Here is a 25188-nt window from a genome sequence, read left to right as displayed (position 1 = left end):
AAAAACCCCCGACCTGAATCAGTGCAGGTAACACGGAGAAGCTGCAGCTACGTACTACAAGCGTCCCCTGAGCTAAAACGGCAGTGGTCGGGGAAAGTTTTAGAGTGCCTTTGTGCCTCTTAACAGACACAAAATGCAATGAATATGTCTGTGCCACGTGAACAGGGCCCTTCTTCTACTACCGCAGTACTGTTTATTTTAGGGGGGAATACACTTGAAGACATGAACTGTCCTCTGGAGGACATAGCCACACCACGCCGCTCCGTGGATTTTTATTCGGATGATTCACAGAAGCCTGTCTGAATACACTCACCGGACGGCAGCTAACGGCTAATGGCTATCAGCTAGCAGGGCAAGCTAGCTACCAGCAGGATCGAGACAGGGACCAGGGTAGGTGAATTTAAACAATGTCTGAGTTGAAAACGCATCTTGTTGACACGTAAGGGCCCTTTTCATGTGGCACAAACATATTAATTGCATTTTGTGTCTGTTAAGAGGCACAAAGGCACTCTAAAACTTGCCCCGACCACTGCCGTTTTAGCTCAGGGGACGCTTGTAGTACGTAGCTGCAGCTTCTCTGTGTTACCTGCACTGATTCGGGTCGGGGTTTTTTCTATCGAAAGTACTCGCCTAGCTATAATGATCAAGATTAGCGTAAAATTGGCCGGAATTCTCCTTTAAGAGGCACAAAGGCACTCTTTATCTTATGCCCCCATAACTGCCGTTTTAGCTAAGTGGGAGCTCTCGGCATTAGCTGCAGCAGCTCCATGTTTCTAGCACCAATTCCTTTTTCTTTTCTTTTTTTTATTGCTATAGGCAGTACTCACATAGGTATAGCGATGAAGATTAACGTACAAATTGCCCGGAGTTCTCCTTTAACATTAAAACATGATTTATAACATCATGCCAACAATTATTAGGCTATTTGAATAGTTTAGTAGTCTATGCAAAAAAGGTATGTATAAAGGCCTTAGGCCGCCCTACAGGTTATTGTAGGCCCAGTTTAATATGCAACTTCATTCGATACAATATGTAGTAGGGGGTCCCTGATCTGTCTCTTTGAGTTAAAGGGTCCTTGCCTTAGAAAAACATTGAAGACCCCTGCTCTAGATAGTTGGAGATCTCCCCACAATGTTGAAGCCAAAGTTACGCCCTTGCAGCAGTGTGAGAAACTTGATCATAAATTAGGGCTGAACGATTAATCGCATTTGCAATAATATCGCGATATGTTAAAATGCAATTTCCTAATCGCAAAGGCCAATTTGGTCACGTGACTCACGAGAGCAAATCAGTCTGCACTCTGCAGAGAAAGCATCGACTTGGCATGCTAATGCTATGCCGTACCTTGAGCAGATTTCTGTCATTCAAACAACTCTGAGTTGTTGTTTAAAACTTTTATAGCCATTTTAATAAAATGAAGGGTTTCATTCAGGCTCGAGTCTATAGACCCTTTGCACGTGATGTCACGCTCCACTCACGCGAATTATGAACGCCATGACGGACGGCGGAAGAGCTATGCTGTAGACAGACAGCAAGCTAAACTCGTACGTTTTCGTTCGTGTTTGTGTTCTCACATTCACAATCTGCAGAGTAATCCTCACTAACACAAGCATGTGTATGTATTGCCTTTCTGTTTTAAATGAGTGATAAATAAAATTATCCTCAACCAGCTAGCTGCCGTGCTAACCAGCTGTTCCTGCTAACAGGACCAACCCGATGATGACACACATAACTAGCTAACATCGGTTGTTCACTGACCTAGCTACATATCCAAAAAGAAAGCAGTTCCCTTGATCATTTAACTTAACACACATACAAAAATATCGGTTAAATTAAAGATGACATGGCACGGAAACTAGCTTCAAAAAGGCCCAAAAACGAGTTAATTGCGGGTCTGTGGAGCTCCTACCCCGGCTAGCTGCAGCTAGCTTTGGACTGCTCACTAGCTGCTGCCCATCGCGTCGTAATATCCACTGGTCAAATTTTAACATAGGCTACAGCGAATATAATCACAGATAAGAAGATGGCTAGATGTTACAATGATGTGTGGTTACTACTGATCATATACACTCCGTGATTTACTGCATGGATTAACGTGTGATAGATAATTAATGACTGCACTTCCCAGAGTTGGGATGTGTTCAGGCATCCATTAGGAAGTTGCATTGGCACACCCAGTGAACAACGGTATGTGGGTAGCCACGACCGACCATGTCCTCTAAAAATATGGGCTACGTGTTATATAAATCTTTACTTAAGTAAAGAATAGTTGTTAATACAAAATAAAGATTGATGTATTATCTTTGCCATTATGAGGTACCTCCCCCCGCCGTTAGCGTAGCATCGCGTACCTGTAACCCAGCCAGCTACAAAGAACTGGTAAGCATCCAGACTTTTAAAAGCTTTGAGATCAGCACCAGTATATGGGGATACCCCGTTTACCACATAGTGGTACAGATCATGGGGACTGAAGTCGGGCAGACTCTGTGATTTAATGAGGTCCGTGAAAACGGAGGGAGGAAGAATTAAGGGTCGGTGTCCAATCCTGCTATCTCCAACTTCTCCAAATACCACTCTTTGTGAGCACCTACCAGATGCCCTGCCTCGACTGATAACGGTACGACAACTTGTTGTTCAATAGAAGAAGCCATAAATACAGTTTAGTGTTATGTATTTCAAACTGATTAAAACTTTCTGCTTGTCTACTACTGTTTAGCCTGTGCTTCCGCCATCCGTCATAGCGTCGTCACGTGGTCGTGGTCACGTGTTTGCAAAGGGTCTATACATGCAGTTAATGGATACAGGCACGCAGAACTAAAGGCTCTGTTAGCAACGATTGGCTCTGATTAACGGTTAGCTAGCTCCGTTATAAAGATATGGAGTGGAGGAGACTGCCGCGGAGAGGGGTAACAACCAGACTCTGATTAATGACGTTCGGAGAGCTTTCACAACAGCGTGGCCGCGTTGTTTCAACGGTTTTATTAGTACAGTTAATCCCATGACAAGACCAGCAGCATGCTACTACTAACGTAACAATAGCCTCTCTGTCTCTGAGTGCAATGTTGACGCTGTCATGCACGCGGCACGCAACTTCATGAGGGGCATAGATATATACACTAGATGTTGCCTTGGCTATGGCAGTTCATTGGAACGAATGCGTCAATAGAGCCACCATCTTGGAACAGGGGAGCCACTCTTTAATGCATCAGCGTCAATGTAGGCAAAGGTCTAACGGAAATAAAATCACCATAAATCGTCATCTCATGCGATTTTCTAGTTTTTTTTGGTTCGCTCCAACAGTCAGACATGTATTTATGATTGAGTCCAGAGAAAATGTAAGCTTTTGATATTAATATAATCTACTTCTTTTTCAAAATGCCTAGGTTTATTAGTCACATTCTTCCACTTGAGTAAACTTAAAATTAACTATCGCTACTTACCTTAGTCTACTGCATGCAAAATGGCTACAATGGTGTGGCTATCCATATTTGAAAATACATGTTAATTTAAACATTTAAAATGTATTGGTTTATTAAATATGAACGGTATATGCGCACACATATCGCTGTCCCTCAAGCAGCTCTGGTATCATCATAGTGAAGCAGTCTGTTAATATTTACTTTAAATATGTTAAATATCATTGTATTATTTGAACTGGGACATTCAAGGTAAGTGAGACAAATTAAAGGGAAAATGATCTAAATGCAAATGTCAGGTCAGAGTGAGTCTAATTAGTGACTGAAGCTCCTGCCACCCCCCTTCCCCAACAAACCACCTCCTTTTAGTCAGTGTGATGAGACCAGTGGCGGCTGGTGAAAAATATTCTTGGTGGGGCTGTGCCATACTTTTTTGTTTCTGTAACCATGGCAATACAATTTACCACAAACTGCAGGACTGCAGTGCTGGTGCTCAGTGAAATAATCAGTAATTATTTAATGCTAATATTAAAAAGTTGAGGCATTCTTACACAAAAACATAAACATCATATTGCACAAACACTATGTATATATATATATATATATATATATATATATATATATATATATATATGAAGTTTATAGGAAATCTTACACTGTATAAAGGATGTATAATATAGAAATGGATATCAAGTGGCTGAACTCAAACCTTTGACTGGAAGAATAGCATACAGTATTTTATGATCAAACTAAATGTAACTGTAAATTGTTAATATGCTCCAGAACTGCAACAATGAATTGATACAAAACAACATATATACAGTAATATTAGCAAACACACTATTAAGACTTTCTAGAGTACCATTTATAAATGGATGATTTTTTATGCTAAGGTCAACTATATACAAAGAAACATGTGGTGTGTGTGTGTGTGTGTGTGTGTGTGTGTGTGTGTGTGTGTGTGAGAGTGTGTGAGTGTGTGAGTGAGTGAGTGATCTTATTTGTACAGGAATTTTGCCCGTCTGTCCTTCTGAGTGGCAAACCTCTCAGTGACCCTTTTTTTATTAAAGTCAGGAATGTCCCTGACAAGTTTCTTCTCCATGGAGAGCTTAGCCAGAGCATTCAGGCGATCCTGTGTCATGCTGTTTCTCAGGAAGGTCTTGATCCTCTTCAGTGTAGAGAAGCACCTTTCTGACTCAGCTGTTGTCATGGGTGTGGTGATGAGGATCTTGAGGAGGCTGACAGTCTCTGTGAAAGTGCTCTGGAGGTTGTTCTCCATGAAGAACTGGTACAGGGGCACTGCACCACTACAAGCCTTGAACTCACTATTCTCATAGATGAGGGACAGTTCGGTTTTGAGCTTGGCCTTGTTCAACATGGGGTACGCCTCCACGGTTGTTTCAAGCGCTGTATCGGGGAACTTCACACTGTGTTGTGGGAACAACTCTCTGTGCAACAGTGTTGCGCTGATGAGGTGCTGGGTGAAGGAGAACCTCTCCTTGGCATGAATCAGGATGGCATCACATACCTGTAAAAGATACATCATCAGCTTTAATTTGCAATAAAGCTATTTTGATGCAAGTGATCCTGACTGAACACATGCCTATGTCCAAGTCAAGTATATGATTACTAAGGTGCTTATTGTTCAGGGTTTTTGGTTTTGGCTACATACAGGGGAAACACTGACAATTACATCACCACTTACTTCTGTAGCCAACCTCTGTTGTTCTCCTGGTCCCAGCACCCTCCGTCACTTTATGGGCTGCTGCTGCTCATCAGATGCGCTGTCCCCACACAAAGAGGGAATGGAGGCCCTGGGTCCAAAAAATTAAGTTTAATTTGATAACTTCCCATCAGACTTCTTAACTCACTGTAACCCCCCCTCAACACACACATACATAACCAGTGACTTATATATATATATATATATATATATACATACACACACACAAACTATGTCTAGTAACTGCTTTTAACCTGTGATGTACATAATTAACTTATGTTATTACGTTATTAAGCCTTTTTCTATTACATTTGTGAGAGGGATGCAACATCATTTTGTTCTGCTGTGCACTTGTTCTATGTAAGTAATAGTCTGATTAACAATAAAGTTAATCTTCAATAACAACTAGGCCTCTTCTAGAAATTGACCTGGTGGGCACCTGAATAAGCCTGTTATTACAAACTGTAATACTTTCCTGCATTATTATCCAAGTCTGATTGTGTCTTCTCTTTCCTTTTAAAATACTAAAACAAATATAATTGTGATGTGCTCTATGATAATCACTCACTTTGATGACAAGACACATTTAGGCTTTTACACTGTTGGAAGTGAGCTATTCATCTTTCTAACAACAACAACAACAGCTTTATTAGCCAATAGTAAATATAGTTATTTACCTGATTGTTAGCATGCTGTCTGTGAACCTCTGGACAAGTGCTTTAATGAAGACAGGGTTGATGTTCCTCTTCTGTAGCTGGCTGAAAAGCATGTCCACATTTGGCATGATCTTGTGGAACAGTGCCAGGAAAAAACAGAAAGCCTCGTCTTCGAGCATCCTCACAAAGCCCCCAGCCTCTCTGACAGTCGGGGGGGTCAAAGTTCCCAGAGTCTCTGATGGTCTGGAAACACGTTAGGAGGTCATCCTTGTGCTCGACTGTGGAAGCTCCACCGTGTTGTAGAGGCTCTGGGGAGTCTATGCGCAACCACTTGGTCAAGCACGGTGGTTCGCTTGGGAGACCTGGAGAAGAAAGCAGAAAATCCTGCAAGGTCGGAAAAGAAAGTGCCGATCCTGGGGATGCGTGAAATAGCCTGCTGCATGATGAGGTTTAGCTGATGTGCATAGCAGTGGACGTAGTGCGCATTTTCGTACACATCCACTATTTTACGTTGCACTCCGCCGGTGGCTCCCCCATCACACTTGCTCCGTCGTAAGCCTGGGCAATAAGTTTGGCCTTTTGTCCATGTGAGAGTATGGTGCTGAGCCTCTCCAGCAGCGCTGTAGCGATGGTGTCGGCGGTTGCGTTCTGGATCGTAATGAACTTGAAAAACCGCTCTTGGATGTTACTGTTAGCATCGATGTAGCATAGCACAAGCACCACCTAGCAGTGGGTGGAAACGTCAGTCGTCTTGTCGGCTTGAATGGCGATAAAATCAGCACTCTTTACTTCCTCCAAGATGTAATCCTTAAGCACTGACAGCATGCAGTCCAACAGCTCGTTCTGTATCGTCTTTGAAGTGCCCTTAAAAACGGTAGCTGTCTTCAGGTGCTCCTCCAGCACACTGTCAAGGGAGGCAACAAAATCCACCAAGCCCCGGAAAATGCCGGGGTTGTCCGAGGAGTCAGTCTCCTCATGCCCACGCAAGGCCAACTCAAAAGCCCCACAAAACTTCACACAATCGATAATTTTGGTTAAAATGTGCCTGTTTTTATCCACCTCTTCATTATGTTTCCTCACCGCAATCCTGTGGCCGTCATCCAGCTGCGTAGCAATGTTCACCCTTCCTAATATGGCTAGCTTTACAGAGTTATCCATGTGTGCCCTGGTGTTCTCATGTTTCTTTACCTTCTCTGACAGGTGCTTCATATCCCTCACTCCGGTAACTGTCCATGCTGGATCTGTCCCCGTCGTTTTAAAAAGCATGCACGGAAAGCAAAATAAAGAATTAGCATGAGTGCACCCAGCTAGCCAAGCCTTCCTGGTGTACCAGCTACGGGAGAAGCCGCGCATATACTGCTTCCCTTTCTCGCTAGCCTGCTGTCTGATTGAGAGGTCCGGTTGATCTGGGCCCAGCTCTTTCACCCGAACTTTCTCTGACAAAGTTCTCCTCTCAAATGGATCTTGGAGGAGAGATTTCACTCAGTTAGGGTTGGGTCTTGGAGGAGTAACGTTCGCGCTCGCCATTGTCGTCTAGTAAAAATGGCGCCCCTAGAGCCCGGTCCTTATTTTATCAGGGGCGAGCTTGGGGCGATAAAATAATCGCCCTTCTTGGATTCGATTTAAGAACGCTGATTGGCTAAATTTTATGTCATACATTCATATCTTAAATTAGCAATTGGCTTAACTGCTACATAGACCCGCCTCCTTGGGGGCGCTTTCTCTGTCGCCCCAGAGCTGCTGAGGCGTTCAGACAGGCAGAGGAAAGGTTGCGAATATGATTTTCTATCATATTTTACACATATTACTGGGTACATTCCATATTTCAAACACACAAATATTGACATACTGATGTTTTTATTATTATTATTATTATTATTATTTTTTGTTGTTCATTTTGTAATTTAATTTAATTTTTATTTTTTTTAATTTTTTTTTTGTGGCTTAAGGGGAGGCGGCGCCCTAGCGCCCTCTATTGGCCAGCCGCCACTAGATGAGACCTTCATTCAGTTTATGGTCATAGAGGAGAGAAGAAACTAGAAAATATTCACATTTAACAAGCTGGAATCAAAGAATGTTTCTTAATCTAAAAAAAAATTAATCAAACTGACTAATCAATATCAAAATAGTTGCCGATTAATTTAAAAGTTGACAACTAATCGATTAATCTTTGCAGCTCTAATGCAGTGCATGTGTAATCTCTTTACTCATTTATCCAAGTTTTTCCTTTAATTTCTCACCTATCTCTGCATGTAAAATGGATAGAATGTGAAGTTGTTGAACATTTGTAAAAAAAAAAAAAAGTCACAAGAACATTGAAAAGAAGAATAGAAGCCAGAGAAAGATAGCAATGCGGTAGACCTATGATGTAGAATGATGTATAAACCTCTCAATACATTACCCAAAATTTTCTCTGAAATGAAGTCCACATGTTTTTCAAGTAAACACTTCGCGAAAGGAACCAAACAATACTGGAACAGCAAGCACACCTTTTTTGAACACAACGTCAAAGGAAAGGATATGAACTAAGAACTTGATCAAGACGTTTTAAAGAGTAAATCTGTAAGTGATTGCTTTGGGTCAAAGATCATAGTTTGTAACAAATCCAGATTCTCCATCTACTCTATGGTTGTATTGTTACTCTTTAAAACTCTTGTTCTCTTACTCCTTATAATGCAAGTGAAGGTAAATACCTGTTATGCTAATGTTTTGGGGGCAATGGCAACTCTAGTTGACAAAGAAGCTTGGCTACCTCAATACTGCTTGCAGCTAGATTTGGCAATGTTTTCTTCTTAAATACTGATGTCCTATTCATATTTTATTTACTCTGTTTATATTACCCAGTGAGATGGTTGATGTTAAGATTAATATATATTAATAATAATAAAAATTAACGTAATTCATTATTAATCATAATTAATAGATATTTGCCCTTGCACTAACTGGTACTATTAGATTCTACTGGTTTACATAATGCTCAGACTTGCTGATAGCATCTTTAATTAGGATAACATTTTGCAAAGTATACAATGAGACACTCTTAAGGTATTTACCTTACTTATGGAAAACAACAACTAAACAAAAAAACCTCTTTGAGCGATGAAGTGCCATCGTTCAGCCTCAACTTGGTCAAGTAAGCTCGGGCTTCAGTAATAAAACCTAACGTGTCTTCCCAGTTGCAGAAACCTAGTGGAGCCTTGAAGCCTCCAGCACGTGGGTTTTTGCTGTTCATAACGTCGAAGAATCTGTCCATCACCTTTTAACACAAATATTCCTCATTACAGCTGGTTATGATTTACAGTTCATAGACCTATAGAAGGTAGACCTGTTAGGATAGAGCAGATGTTAGCAGTTGGTTGCTTGTTCAGGAGAATGACAGGATATAGCAACCCTGCGTTGGGGAAAACAGGCTCTAGGTCAGGAGGCGTGACTGGTTGGCATCTCTGTTGTTGTGGTAGCCTGGAAGAATCAGCTGCTGTTAGGTAAGGGAAAAGGTTGATTGAGCAAAGACCATCCTGATGCCAGAGGCATTGGCAGAGAGAAAAGACTGTTCGAAAGGATTAAGTGCTTGAACCACCAGCTGAGGGATGGATGACGCTGATGATTTAGGACAAGAGCAGAAATGTCCACTTTTAGGAAACGATTATACTTTTTGCACATTTAATTTCCAACTAATAAAAAAGAATTACCTGAAGAAAGAGAACATTCTTCAAACTGCGGACATCCAGCTTCCATGAGCATGCGAAGAGCCATCGTCACCCATCGACTCAGTGTCTGGGCCGCCACTGACACCTTCATCTTCTGACCCTCAAAGTTGATGTGTTTTCTGGTAATTTTGTTGGCCGCACGAAGACCCTCGTGTTCCTGAACATCATTCAACTCTGATATGTATTTCCATTTAACTGTTCCTGCGGGACTGACGATAGAGCTGTAAGCTTGCAACATGTTCCTAGCCAATTTTAACATATGGCAAGCGTCCATGATCACAAACACATTTTCCCCTGAAGAAGGGTGGACAAAATATGTCTTGAGCGGCTGATTCAGCTTTAGCTGGCATCCGAGCATCGTACACATGTTAATGTTCGATATATGTCCGTCCATTGTGACACACACAACTTTGATGCCACGTTCATGAAGTGCCTCCAAGGCGTGCAGAAGCAAAATCCTCTGTGTATCTGGTCTAAGTGAGCTTATGAAGTAAAAGGCAATGGGCATTTTCCAGTGACCTTGTAATCCAACTACCATAAACACTAAGGCTTCACTTGCCACGCTGGTCTCATCTATCCCACTGCCAAGATCCACAAAACCAATCATTGTCTGTTTGTGTGAATCGTACTGCACTTGTCTCCTTATAGACATGCCATCCAAAACAAGACACACTCGACCATACCTAACAGGGTCTTCGTTTTTCCGTCTCTGTAGCATGTCTAACAGCGATGTGTTTAACCCAGGCTTAGCATCCACAGTCTGCAACCATCTTTTACATGTAAAGCAATAAACAGAACACATATTGACATATCAGTTTCATCTATTTCTGACAAATGTGAAGTTGTAGACAATATTATATTTACTTTAGAAGAGTGTGAGGATGTGGGAGTGGTATCTTCATGGTTTCCCTCAAGTAAGTCTTTAGGCCCATGCAAATGCAGCGTTAAAGAAAATTCCCTTCAGAGCAGGAGTGAAGGCATGGTCGTGCTTGAACAGTTCAACTGGAAGGTCTGGAAGGTTCAGGGAAATAATTTAATAATAATACAATTATAGTTTCAGAGACATATTTCAGATTGATTTAGAGACAATTTGATCATATGCATTTTTTTTTCTACGACCAACAGAAAAACATTTCTCAGTTAACAAAATTGAGACAGCAATCAAAATGTGTGCGATGGGACATACTACTACAACAGGGCTCCAGACTAACGTTTTGCATTGGTTGCACTGGTGCACCTAACTTGTTTTATTTAGGTGAACCAGCACAAAATTTAGGTACACCCAAATTTGATGTAAAAGTTTTCCAATCAGTTGTGTAGCTTATTTCTGAAATGTCATTAAACCCAACAGTAGGCCTAAATGAACTAAATTCCATAGCCTAGGTAGGTTAGCAACACAAACTTGAGAGGTGCAATACAGCAAATCAACTTAACTTGTTACTGTGCGGCACACAGCTGCAGGTTAAAAATTGTAGTCGTACCGATAAAATTGGTCGCACTCTAGAGCCCTGTACAAAATTATAAATGCTACACATGCAAAAGAGAGAGGGAGAATCGAGTCAGCCAACCAGAGTAGAAATCCAGCTTTTGCTCCAGTTCCACTTGCTTTGTTTGACGTTCTGCTTAACCTGGATGAACTAGGCTGCTGGAGAAAAGGGAAATTGTTTTGAGCTTATAGGAAAACGTAATTAGAGATGCACTGATAGGCCGGTGACCGGAATTGGCCGGTTTTCACGTGCTCGGCCATGACCGGCAGGTCAGTCTGACATATGCCGATTTCATGCCGGTCAATGCTACAATTAACTGACAACATAAGTTATACGAGTTACAGTTCTCAAGGACGCACGCACGCACACACGGATGCGACAGCACAGTCTCTTTTTCCTTTCTCTCAACTTTTCCGCCGTGTGTCGCGCGTACCCGCTCGTGGTGTGAAGCGCGTGTCCGCGCTATTCTCGCACATGTAGGGAACGTCGTGAATTAAGCGGGAACATGTCAGCTGTTTGGAAATTCTTCAGCATGTGTGCAGAAGATAACAAGTTTGCAATATGCAACACCTGCAAGGAAAAAGTAGGGCGTGGAGGGACGACACCAAAAACCAAAATCACATTTTTTTTGATGGATATTGGATATGAAAAGAAGGAAATGGTTGTAACATTTCACTTTTAGATGTGTGTGAATTTCCCACACCATGAGTAATTTATATAGTTCTATTTTATAGTGATCCATTATCTGTTCAAAAAATGTTCTATTAAAGAAAAGATAGAAAATAAATATTTGTGTGTGCTGTAAAGTGGTTAGAAAAAATTAAATCGGAATCGGCTAAAATCGGTATCGGCTGGCCTAACTCTGAGAAAATCGGAAATCAGAATCATCCTAGAAAGTTGTAATCGGTGCATCTCTACAGTAATCAATTACAAAATGTTGGGTACTAAAAAAAATTTCAACTTTTGAAAGATGATCAGGAAAATTAAAAATGGATGGGGTCGCTCCTTGCCGTAAACGGATGGTCTGTCCAGTCTTGTCAAAATCTTCAGGCCGAAAATGACAGCTGCACAGTAAGGTGCGGTCTTTTGGCTCGAAGCCCTCTCTCCTGAGTGCTATTGTCCATGACTGACGTCTCTGTTTATCACTTGGGAATCTATAAGCAAAACAAATCCCTAAGTCCATAGTATTTTTAGTATACTTCAAGGGACATAGCCAAGTGAGAGCAGAGTAAAGGGCCTGACTGAAAAGGTTTGTTCCCGGTTCTTTGTTGTTGTAAACTGTTTCTGTTTAGCTCATCAGATACAATTGGGGTAAACAGCCAGAACCAGTATGTTTGGATAAACTTGTTCAGGTGGACGTTTAAACTTAAGACTCATCTCCGTTAGCCAAGCATGCTGACTGAAGTTAGCGTAGCATGCTAGCTGGAAATAGACGGAGACTGAACTCGGCCACACAGCGCCAGTCGGAGAAACTATTATATAGAATAGAGACCAAACTATCCACATTTTCAACATCTTACGATCACATTACATTGATATAAATACATTCTGTTTATTGTTGGTTTTCCTAACTGGCAAAAACTAATGGGTAACTAGCTAGCTAGCGAACTAGCATGGATTAGCTGCGGTCGTTGACCAAGGACTGAAACAAACCAACGTAACCAGAAATATAATTTCGTAACATTCAGTATCATAAAACACATTCTCACTTGTGAAATGTTATCCCTTGCTGTCTGGTTTTTAGATTTCGTTCGTGTGAACATCCATACGCAGCACAAAAGTCCGGCATCATCCATGAATTCGAAGTACAGGCGGAGGTAGCAGCGTTACCTAGCTACTTCCTATGACAAGACCCCTGTTCCAAGATGCCGGCGGTTTTGACGCATGCTTAGAACCCCAAGGCGACATCTAGTGTATATATCTATGCATGAGGGGAGGAGGGGCTGGAGGCAGCTCCTCTGTGTGCGCTGTAAAAAATACACCGTTATTTATTTATTTATTTATATATATATATATATATATATATATATACACATACACACTATATTATATTTTTTACTTATTTAACTGTCTAGTAAAGTTTAAAGACAGTGTTTAAAAAGTGCAATTCACATGTTTACATATGTTTATTACAGTAAATAATAATTAAATTATCTAAATACTACTAAGTGTGGTAAAGCCACATTTGTTTTTATATTTCTGCAATCTGCACTTTAGGTTGTGTGATTTGTTTCTGACTTTCATATGAATGTTTACACCAGGCTTGGTCAGTGCTCAATATACTACTATGATTGAAGTAGTTAAATAAAAGATGTCATTCATATAAATCCATGCATCACCTAATTTTATCATCACATACAGGCCTGGCCTCCAGGAAAGAACAGTTTGTTTAATCTATCTAATCTTGTGTTGTTCATACTATACAATGATTTATTGCTTGTCTTTTTTGAATAATACAGAAGACAAAGAGCTTAAAAAATAATCGCATATTAAATCGCAATATTGGTGGAAAAAAAATGCAATTACATTATTTTCCAAAATTGTTCAGCCCTATTATAAATAGTCAAAAGGATTAATGCATGGATGAATGCAGAATGTGTCATGAATTCTTGTCCCTCCTCATTAAGAAATAATAAGAGAGAGAGTTTATGTGCTTTCTTAACACCTCAACATGGATAATCAATGTTTACTCATAGTTACTTTATATACTTGCATACATAATGAAAACATATGCCACCAAATTAGCTGGCAATAAGTTACATAGAAAAGGGCGTTTCAGGCACATGCACGTTAATGGGCAACTATTTTAACAATCGAATAAGCAGAAATGCCAAGAATTTGCTGCTCTCAGCTCCTTAAATGTGAGAATTAGCAGTTTCTGTCTTGTTTTATATCATAAGTTATCTGAACAAAATTATCAAACAAAACAAGACACTGAAGACATTTGATGGACAAAACCTATCTATCTATCTAAAATCTATTAATCGAAAAAAATAATTGGCAGATTAATTGATAATGAAAATAACAGTCAGGGCGTTTTCACACCTGTAGTTCGTTTGTTTTGGTCCCAATTGATGAGTTTATAAACTTGGAGCGATTTCCCCTTGGTTTGGTGTCACACCTGGAAAAATCCAAGCGTACTAAAATGCGTCATTACAAATCACACAAGAACGTTAACTATTCTTATTGGTCGGATGTGTCTGTGGCAGGAGCAAGAAAGTAAATACAGGAAGAAGGTACCGTGTGGACTACTAGAGCATATTTCTTGGGTAAACGTGCAGTTTAGTGTCTCAAATTCCCTGTAACGTAACCCTACACCTAACCCTATCCTAACCTTAACCACTCAAGGTCAAATGCCTAATCTCAACCAATCGGCTATCCTAACCTTAACCACTCGAGGTCAAATGCCTAACCCCAACCAATCGAGCTGCTTCGTAGAGTGGGTCTTGGCGTGGCCATAGTGGAATTTTGGACACTAAACTGCATGTATGCCTATTCCCTGCATCTCCACAGTCAAACCAGCTCATTTCATTTAAATAATTTGACATCGCGAGCAACGTTAGCTACTATGTCTGCTCTGCCCACCGAGACTTCGCTCTGCTCTGCCGGCGGCTGTCTCCAACTTTAGCGGCGGCTGGTTTGACCACGGAGATGCAAGTGACGGACGGCAAGCGTGACTGCTGTCTATTTCTGTGAGAGAAATGCTGCAAGCTGCTGACGTTTGCTGCTCTGCTGCATCCCAGATTGCTAAACACACGGTCTGACTACAGGAGACATTAGCTCAGACTTACGGAGTATGTATAGTTGGTGCTGTTCGGGGTCGGATCACGTTCTCACTACAAACGAACAGGAGTCCAGAGTTATTTGAAAGTGTACCGAGACCAGCTCATCAAGCAGGTCTTGGTACGCCTGTTTGGTCGGCTTTTGGTGCGCACCCGAGTGCGATTGCCGCGTTCTCCCCTGCCTTAACGAACCGCACCAGGGGGTCTCTAGTGCGATCCAAGCGAACTAAACGAGGCAGGTGTGAAAGTGCCCTTAGTTGCAGATCTAGTAACTGGATTCCAGCTTATTTGGTATCATATAAATGAATGTATTAATAAATTGATATTTTTTTTGTGATCAATTTTTTTAAATTTTTTATTAGCACCTTTTAGACATACAAAACAATCTCCACAATATGTGACAGATAATGTCAGATGGCGCACAGAACAAAGGAACACAAATTGAACAAGAACAAAGACCCTCACCCGCCCCCTGCGGTCTCAAGGAAAACAGAACAAACAAACAGAAACCACACCTTGCCTAGTCACTTTCCTCTAGTTCGTGTGGGGCTGAGTTCATTAAGTCTGATATTTGTGCTGCTGCGCTTTCCCATAGGCTGAGCCAGCGTTGAGCTATCATCTTCTTGGTTGCAGTTGAGCCGGCTAGCCAAATTTTCCTGTCTCCCAAGCAGGTGTAATTTAGAGTCGTCGTTAAGTAACAAAACAATCGGGTCAGAAGGAATTCGACATCCTATCACATCAGATATTATTGATATTGTTTTATTCCAAAACTCATATACCTGTTCACACTCCCAGACCATATGCAGGAAGGTTCCAGTTTGTTCAGGTTGACAAATATGTCCTATGACATATGTTGAAGTGGATATACTGGTGATTTGGGTTTTTGGAACAGTGGAAATAAATTGATAATTTTTTAATGTGAGTGAATTCATGACCAGGGCCACACGGAATTATTATTATTATTATTTAAAAAAAGAAAAATCTCAGAACTTTAACAAATCTCCACCCCAAGCAGAAAAACAGTCCACTAAATTCCGCTGATATTCATTCAGGATCACCGTTAAACTGTAAATAAAAAAATTTATCTGAAGATTTCCTTTGGGTAAGTAAGTAAAATGTATTTATATAGCGCTTTTCACAGATAAAAAAAAACAACAACTACAAAGTGCTTTACATTAAACATACAATATGATACAAATTGTATGTTCATGATCATGACACATCTACAATTTATGCAATAAATCATCATGAATCATGCATCAGTTAAGCATGTTTTGCATCCTGATTAAAAAGTGTCAGTATTCTATATCAAGCAGTTATAGGACTGGTTGTACTGTGTACGGTTTTTGGCCGCATTACCTGTGTGCATAAGTCTCAGGATTGTCACCTTCTTCAGGCTTAATCAATGCACACACGTATCTCAAACAAACAGACAACTCACTTTCATCAGCCCATAACATCCCGCAGCTGCACTCTGATCGTCTGCAAAGCAGGAAACTCACTGACAAATTTAGTCAATTTTTCCACTCTAGAACGGATTTAGTAGAGCAGAGTCAAACCTCTTAAATACTGTTTGGCTGCCTCCCAGAGCTGTTTGTACTATAATCCTCTTGCGTCCCTGAATGGCACACAGCTCCTGTTTTGTAAAAAGATTTCAGCAGCTATTTTATGTTCCTCCTACTAAGCATTCAAGCGCTGATGAAAATAAGGAAAGTAAGTACAACTTAGTAAAAAAAAAAAAAAGGTAACCAGTACATAGGTAGATTTGTAGACTTTTGTTCCTCTCTTAAAACCTGACTTTCACAGGCAAGACAGGCCCTGTTCAGAGCTGTTTTTAGGGATTTATTTGGCCCCTCATGGGTTTAATGTTGACATGATGTTTTGGATTTTTGCTCATTATGTCTCTAAATCACACATTATTTGAAATAATAATACATTTCTTCTTGATTTTCCAATAAAACAGCCATGTAGAGCTTATTGAAAGTAAGTTTTTCCTAACACAGGAAAAGCAGGAATAACTTTTACATTTGCACACAAGGCATCTTAGCAGGTTGTACTGCTATAAAGAACAAAATGTCGTCTTCTTTATACAAAAATAAATTCACGTTTCCAGTAAAGTCACTTCTCTGGTCACAGGATGAAGCAAATTTGGAGCAAAAATTGAGTGAGCGATCCATCCAGAGAAAGCTAGTCAACATCTTTAGATATTCCTCAGCACTCCCCTTGCCTTTGGTATTTGTCATGAAGGTACCACAGATTTCTTCAAACAAAATCAGAAAGTATGATTCCTCATCCTGGCATCCCCCCCCCAGGGCGGGCTCATAAACTTTATCCAACTCCGACACAAACTTTGTTCAAATTTAGTCTTTCACCCTGACAGTCAGGATCATTAAGACTTTTTTATGCCCATCAGAAAAAAAGACCTATTTTAGGTCCAAACTTGTTTCCTATAGAAAGGTAATCTCAGTCTCTTGGTTCTGGTAAGCCTCCTCCTGCATCTCGGTGTACAGCTGGTCCATCCTCTGGAAGGCCAGGTACCCTTTTTTACCTGCAGATGGACAGATAGTAAAATAAAAAAATATGATGAAATAAAAATACATATGAATGAACTACTGAAAGATAAATAATTCATGTTTGTACCAAAAGAGAGGACAGTTTCTCTGGCAGCGCTGCAAAGATCTTCATCCGCTGATCTCCACAAATCTGCTATGTGGTCCACACTCTCTGTCGCCTGGCAAACACACACACACACACACACACACACACACACACACACACACGCTACACAGTTAATAACCTACCAGAGAGTACAGAAAATTGTATTTCTGTGAGTGTTGCTGTTCTTGCTAAAGGTTTGTGTTATGTGTGTTGCTCACCTTGAGGCATTTAAGAGCCAGACAAGAGCCTTGTTGGATCTTAACATCAGTGCTTTTCAAACTCTCTGTGTAATAAACTACCGCCTGGAGGAGAAGGTTAACACACAGAGGGAAATAAGTGAGAAATTATTTGTTTTGTTGGAGTAGTTACCTCTTTGCATTTTTTTTTCACAAGGGAAACCAAGAGAGGGAAGCTGTTATTTGCTTAGACATAACAAAACCAAGAGTCTACAGCCACACTTGCTGCTCTTTTTTTGGGGTGGGCTTTTCCGCCTTTATTTGACAGGACAGCTAGGTGAGAAAGGGGGGGAAGACATGCAGGAAATTGTCACAGGTCGGATTCAAACCATGGACCTCTGCGTCGAGGCATAAACCTCTCAGTATATGTGCACCTGCTCTACCCACTGAGCCAACCCGGCCACACGCTTGCTGCTCTTTGAGGCTGACCTGAGGCACAACAGTGCTTTGAGCTAACATGCTGATGTGTATGAGCTATGTTTACCGTGTTCTATCTCAATTTAGTCAGTGGAGGTGCTACAGAACTATTTTGGTACAAAGATTTACTCGCCATGTGGCGGCTAGCCCTCTGAAATTAAGTCGCCAAGCGGAAGATTTACCCGCGTTTGGCGACTGGCGAGTGTTAATTTCGGACCCTGTCTGTCGGTTGCTCGACCACTTTGGTTCCGACTGAAATGTCTCAACAGTTGTTAGATGGATTGCTAATGAATTCAGAACAGACATTCATGGTCCCCAGAGGATGACTGACTCCTAATGACTTTGGTGATCCTCTGACCTTTCCTCTAGCGCCACCATAAAGTTCACATTTTGTGGTTTTGAGTAGAATGTCTCAACAATAATTAATTAATTGTCATGAAGTTTGGTGCAAACACCATGTTTCCCTTCAAGATGGTTTGAACAGGCAGCATTTTCATCATTTGTCTAGGCTTACTTTGTTTTATTGACCAAATACCTTAAAAACTAATGACATTCCCATCAGTCTCATCTGTAGTTTGTGGCTAGTGTTAGCATTCTGCCAATCAAAATTACGATTGTGAACATTGTAAACATTATACCTGTTTAACTAACCTAGAAATCTAGACGCACCCTAGCGGCAGCAAATGTAATTTGAACATCATGATCTTGATGTGGGTCTGGCTTGTCAGGGTACTGCTCAACATCAGCATGTTAACATTTTAATTTTGAGCATGCAACCAGCATTAGTATTTAGCTTAAAGCCTCACAAAGCATGACTGTCTTGTTGCGTTCCATTTACCTCGGAGGTCAGAACTGGGAATGACGTCACACCCGAGTTGATCGTTCCAGAAATATGTGGGTTGGGGGACTCTAGCCAGGTTAGCTATTGTTTGCAATACCAGTTGATAACAATGCATTATGTGGTATGTTGCACGTGCAAACACCATAGGAACATGTCCAAAGAAGACGGACAGTACTGTGTGTACGGCTGATTTAATGAGACACAAATAAGACAGAAGTGCTAATAACAGTATATTCATACATCTTTCAACAGTGGATGTTGGATTGTGAGGTTACCCCGACTTTCCGAGTCGGAAATCTGACTTCAGGGGGCGTTCCTGTTGACATTTCCAACTTGGAACTTGGAAATTCCGATTTTGCAGTTTATCTGGAAAGCAGCATTTCCGTCTAAGTAATTCTTAGGGGTGTGAATCATTAATCAAGTTGTATCACTATACAATATTATATATATTCTTTGGACAAAGAATACGATATACGATACGATATTTGCTAATTTTAAAGTCTGTCACGGTACGATTTGATTTCAGGAACCTGCGACCGATATGAGACAATATCACGGTGTGCCAATTTACCACAGTTACATTAAAGCGTAACTCTCGCCTAAATGCAACCTAGGGTCTTTTTGTGAATGTGGTCGGGGTGGAAGATGGGTCAAACACAGGACTTTCACCCAGGAGACCGGGGATTGTGTCCCGTGTGTCACGTTTCCTTCGTGTCCCGCGTGTGATATTTCCTAAAGTCAACCGTCGCTGTCTTCTTTTCCTAAACCCAACCGGTTCTTCTTTTCCTAAACCCAACCCCGTTATTGTTTTCCTAAACCCAACCCGTTCGCCGTGATGCTAATTCCTCGAGCCATCTTTCCTGCTCTGTCTCTGTGTCGCTCTTACATTGTTGCCCCTGGCAAACGATAGCGTAGGATCCCAAAATGGTGGGCGGGCTCAGACACCTCCCAAATCATCACGTGACAGCAAGCTACCATGACGTATGTCCTCATTGTCAATACGCCGTAGACACGCGGAATGCTCAAAATGTATACAGATAACACGCCACTTGGCTTTAGGAAAGTGGCGTGTGTTTACGCGAAGTCATGATGTCATGTTGAACATTCCCTGCCTGTGTGTTGGCATTAAGTGTGATTTATGGTTCTGCGGAGGCTCCACGCAGAGCTTTCGCCGTAGCCTATGTAAGTGGCCTTAAGTTTATACTTGTGCGTTGGTGTGTGCGTCAATTTCTTTAAGAGAACGGCAGGGCCGGCATGTGTGTGTGTGTGTGGGGAGTGTGTAAAGCGAGTGAGAGAGTGACGGTGATTAGCTTTGAAGCGAGTAGCGACTCTAGAGGCATAGTGAGAGAAAAAGTTTCTCCCCTGTGCTTTCTGACCACGGTGGGAGATGTCCTGTCCTTGATTTCATGTTGTTTATGGAGAAGGAGAACCAGGAAATGAGTAGAGGGAAATACAATGCTACCAGGCCACGGCCAAACAGATCAATCACAGTTGTTTTCTGCGTCGCCGCTATGTGTAGTTTAATTTTTTGAGAGGTGCACGTCAGGCTACGGCGTAGGGTCCGTAACTCCACATACCTACATACGTAGCTACAGCGTAGATTTAACGCAGAAGCATAAATCACACTTTATACTTGATATATATCGATTCAAAGATCCACGATCCAATATTATCCATGCAAAGTGAAAATATCGGTACATATCGTCTGTAAGATTCCCCTTTATTTAAGATTCCCACATTTATTCTTTTTATTAAAAAGAATAGTTTGTTTTTCATTTAAATTCCTGGAAGAGCTTAGTTATGAAACTGACAAATCATATTTTGTTTCTATTTTAAGTTTATTTAAAGCGTAGCTCTCGCCAAAATGCAACCTAGGGTCTTTTTGTGAATGTACCCGAGTCAAACTTTCGTTTAAAAGCATATTTAGGACGGAAGCGTCACTTTTAAGATGTACCGTATTTTCGTTTTTCGGTCAAATGGCCTTTTGAATGGGAGTCCTAGGGGCACTTTTATGCTAGCCTCAAAATAGCTATTTTTAAAACACTAAGAAGGCTCGACACAACATGAGACTTTGCTCGAAGTATCACCAGGGGCTCTACACCTTAACTACACCGGTGCACAAGGGATATACTCATTTTGACTGCCGAGGTGGTAGCGGCCGGAAACAACAAGAGCTATGGTGAGTTGTTCAAAACCTTTCTTTTTAGTAAACTCTGGGTACACAAACAATGTTGTCAATGCTTTTGTTAAGGTCTAGAGCCCCTGGTGAAGTGGCGTGTTATCTGTATACATTTTGAGCATTCCGCGTGTCTACGGCGTATTAACAATGAGGACATACGTCATGGTAGCTTGCTGTCACGTGATGATTTGGGAGGTGTCTGAGCCCGCCCACCATTTTGGGATCCTACGCTATTGTTTGCCAGGGGCAACAATGTAAGAGCGACACAGAGACAGAGCAGGAAAGATGGCTCGAGGAATTAGCATCACGGCGAACGGGAAAACAATAACGGGGTTGGGTTTAGGAAAAGAAGAACCGGTTGGGTTTAAACACGCTAAAAAGCGAGTGTGCGTCTTGATAACACGCCAATAATGGCATACGAATTGGCGTGTCATACATACGCCACTTCATGAAATCAGTCTGGAATGTTTGCTGTACCTTGCTCCTGAAAGCCTTGCAGCCTGCAGCTCTGCTGAGACAGTTGGCAGCAGCTTTGCAGACTTTGTGGTTGGAGTCGAGCTGCAGGGCGGCCAGAGTCTGCAGCGTGCATCTCAGCGGGAGGAGCTCCACCATGCACCGCCCCCTCATCTTATTTAAAGCCCGCCTCCTTTTGGGGCTCCTCAGGGCCGACAGGATGTACTCTGAAACACATTAGTGACCACAATGAATGAATAACGAATCACAAAGTCTGTTTAATAGCTGTACTGGAGCTTTCAATCAAGTCACGCAATCTTTTTTTTTTTGGTCCAATTTCAAATTTCCATTTTTGTTTTGAGCACTTTGAGGACGACTCGTCAGTGAGTGCTCAAAAGCTGAGGTTCGGAGTTCATTCTTGATGTTGGAAACAGGTCAAGGTTTAGGAATTGCATGATACCTTTTTACTATTGTGAGCTTTTCTAAGTACGTTTAGGAATATCCGTTTTATATCAAATCAAACACGTCAGAAGAGGCTTGTTTTAAGTTTTATTTAACATAAGACAACAAAAAATCCTCACAGAGGCAAATGCAATAAAATAAATAATAATTATAAACCATTACTCTCACTTAATAGGCTACTCATTCACATTTCTACTCACTTATTTTACCAAGGAAGAATTAACAGCTTTTATATGTTTTTTAATCAGGACTTAATCATCATGACATATCTTCTCAGAAAAGCAAATTAAATCGGATCTAATCTGTCTGGCATTCTTTGTCTTACCAGGGCTGTAAACTCCACCTGCCTGGTGTTTAAAGTGAGTTAAAACAAATGCCAAGATTAATGTCAGACTTTATTTGTTCCAGATTGAATTAAGCACAAAAACACAATGTTTTAGCAGTTTAATATGTGTTGTGCAAACCAAATTTAGCAGTTTAATAAACCGCAGACATTAACATACTGTAGCCACATGAAGGAGAGGGGAGGTGGAGGGAAGAGAGGAAGGAAGGAAGTCTTTTTGTGTGTTCATGTCTGATGAATGATGATGTGATTGTTGAAACGTTATTGATGCACACACATGCATGCACGCGCGTGTGTGCGTGCACACACACAAACGGCCAGTTTGTTTGTTTGGTGTGATCGTTTTTTTGGCAGTAATGTTGACAGATGGTCCAGATGACTTGAGCAAGCTGGAATTTCTGGAATGTTCTCAAGCCTTCTATTAGAACTATAAAGACATACCACCATTCTTCGAATACACAACAAATACCAGCAGGACACACACACACACACACACACACACACAAACACGTCGAGACAAACTTTGGAGACACCTGTCATGTGTTCTGCCAGCTGTAAAGTCAACGAAAAACAAACCAACGATGGATTTAGACTGACTAAATACTGTATGTTTAGTGTGCCGCGGTGGTCTGTAGTCCTTAAAGGCCCTGGAACTTATTTTCTCAATCAGCTTCTTAATATTAGTAGGCTAATGGGATTCTACATGAACACACTGTTCTCTGACAACATTAGAAAAGTTTGGGTTATTTCACATTAATATTTCTTTTTTTTCTCTGAGCTTTTATAACTTATTACTTTGAAGTGGGTGGGGCCGTGATGTCGTATACTGCAGTGCCTGAACTGGCCCCAAAAAAGGTGTTGGTACTCAATTCAGCAGTTGCATGACGTTATCATTGCATGAGTCTTGGATATATTTATATTTACACGCTTGTCTTAGTAATATATCACTTGAAATGTGTTTTTGTATGCATTTCATTAAATACATTCAGGGCTTCACATTGTTTTTGTTTTTTTTCCAAAGTTAGCCATGCAGCATTTTCACTAGCTACTATTTTGTGGGAAATTAAATTATTATTATTATTATTATTATTATTATTATTATTATTATTATTATTATTATTATTATTATAGTTTCATTTGATTAAAGTTGACTGTGGTGTGCTACAATTTACTTGAAGAACTAGAATTACCTTTTTTTTTAATGTAAATGACCACAGTACTACATAAAATGTGGGCTCTAACACTACAGGGATGAAATATTCAGCTGTGAAATGAACTGTCCTTCCTTTGCCGTACCTGAAGTTGCTGCATTTTTGGCTGCTGTCTGTAGATTCCTTCATACACATGTTTCATACGCAAAAGTCTTAACAGCGGCGATGTTGTGTATTGTTTAGGGTCCTCGCCACCACGAGACAGATCGATTTTCTTGATGTTTTCTTAATTTGCTTGTGTTTTGTCTATTTGCGTGTGTTTCCTTAAGTTGCAAGGCGTTTGCCCCTGTTGGCCACCGCAGCGGTGGCACAGTAGCGTGTTCCAGCGATCAGGGTTACAATAATATGTTTATCCACTGCTATGTTACCAAGGACATTGTCAGCTGCTATGTGAGAGACGCAGTTACGCAGGTGTTTAGGGGTGCGTACCTACTCATCACAGGAGGTGGCGGTACTCAGTACCTGTGAGCTCTGGCCCATTTCCGACACTTCGTATACCAGTGAGGACCAATCTGGTCAAATCAATCATCCACCTACACAGTCTTGTTGAAGTAGATTGTAAACTTTTATCACATAATACTATATGATTTTTTTATTTTTTATTTTTTTACTTAGATTGTTTTTAATTTAACCCTGAATAGCGCTATTTAATGTTAAGTAGAATATTTAAGATTTGAAGCCTAGTTTTTAGAGGCATTAAAACACAATTAGAGGGTAAAAATAAGTGTACTGCTGCATCGGACAAAGTGTCCATAATATATCTCTGCAGTGTTGATAGTGAGTTGCTACTGCTAGGTCTGGCCTTTGTTTTGGTAACCTGAATATTTTTTTAACCACTCAGTAAAAGTAGATACTCATACATGGTAAAAATCTTTACGACAAATGAAAACGCAGATCAGAAATTAGTTACTGTGAAGGTTCAGTTTAACCAAATTACAAAAACATATTATTTAGCCTACCTGTTTGGTAGAAAACCATGTGTTTAGGCCAAGCCTTGTGATATTTAGCCATGTATGTTGTTTTGTTTTTCATTTGTTCAGGTTTTGAGAAATGTGTCTCTAAGATTCCTGGCTCCACCCCAATACAACAGAGGTGAATGACCTTTAGTTTGTGAAGCTCCGAGCATTTAAAATGCAAAAAACTGTATGACGGTTTAAAAAAAATTTCTTCAGATAACTCTCTATGTAGAAGTTAAAAAAACGACAGATATACCTTCTTTGGAGAGGCGTGAGATGTGTTCTCCCAGCTCCCGGATGCTCCAGCGATTCAGATAGACTGAGAGCTGGAAGAGGGTGACTCTCTCTGGGCTACAGACGGGCCGAAGGCTGGGCACCATCCGACAGGCCGTCTGGACCTGCTGCAGGAGCTGAGAAAACACTGCAGAGGAGGGAGTAAGAGAGTGTTTCAGCGCAGTCAGCAAGTGAAAACACTGCTTGTGACTGAGGCAGTCAGTGCAGTGTTTGATCAGTGTGCAGGAGCCAACATCCATTACTGCCTCAGCACTGCCTTTTAGTCTTCCGAATTTCTGTTTTCCTCTCTCGGCAGACGGGAGACTCTCGATTTAAAACATTTGTAAAACTCTATGGCAAAGCTTTTCACGAAATAAGCATAGTTAAT

General features: G+C 40.9%; 1 protein-coding gene across 5 annotated transcripts in view; it reads right to left on the bottom strand.

Annotated features, from left to right (window-relative positions):
- Positions 1–15108: 15108 nt before the first annotated feature.
- ripor3 (RIPOR family member 3) overlaps positions 15109–25188 on the bottom strand; it is a 76779-nt gene continuing 66699 nt past the window's right edge. For all 5 annotated transcript variants that reach the window (XM_078249265.1, XM_078249263.1, XM_078249264.1 and 2 more), the window contains 5 exons: positions 24784–24948; positions 21580–21782; positions 17648–17731; positions 17412–17502; positions 15109–17319 (listed from right to left, as the gene is read on the bottom strand). In XM_078249265.1, the coding sequence (XP_078105391.1) occupies positions 17219–17319; positions 17412–17502; positions 17648–17731; positions 21580–21782; positions 24784–24948 (644 nt within the window). In that variant the 3' untranslated portion in view covers positions 15109–17218. The remainder of the gene's footprint in view (positions 17320–17411; positions 17503–17647; positions 17732–21579; positions 21783–24783; positions 24949–25188) is intronic.

This window comes from Sander vitreus, chromosome 4 (assembly GCF_031162955.1).
Source record: "Sander vitreus isolate 19-12246 chromosome 4, sanVit1, whole genome shotgun sequence".
In the NCBI taxonomy this organism is placed as follows: domain Eukaryota; kingdom Metazoa; phylum Chordata; class Actinopteri; order Perciformes; family Percidae; genus Sander; species Sander vitreus.
The sequence above is the reverse complement of the archived record's forward strand: the minus strand, read 5'-3'. Positions and strand labels throughout refer to the sequence as shown.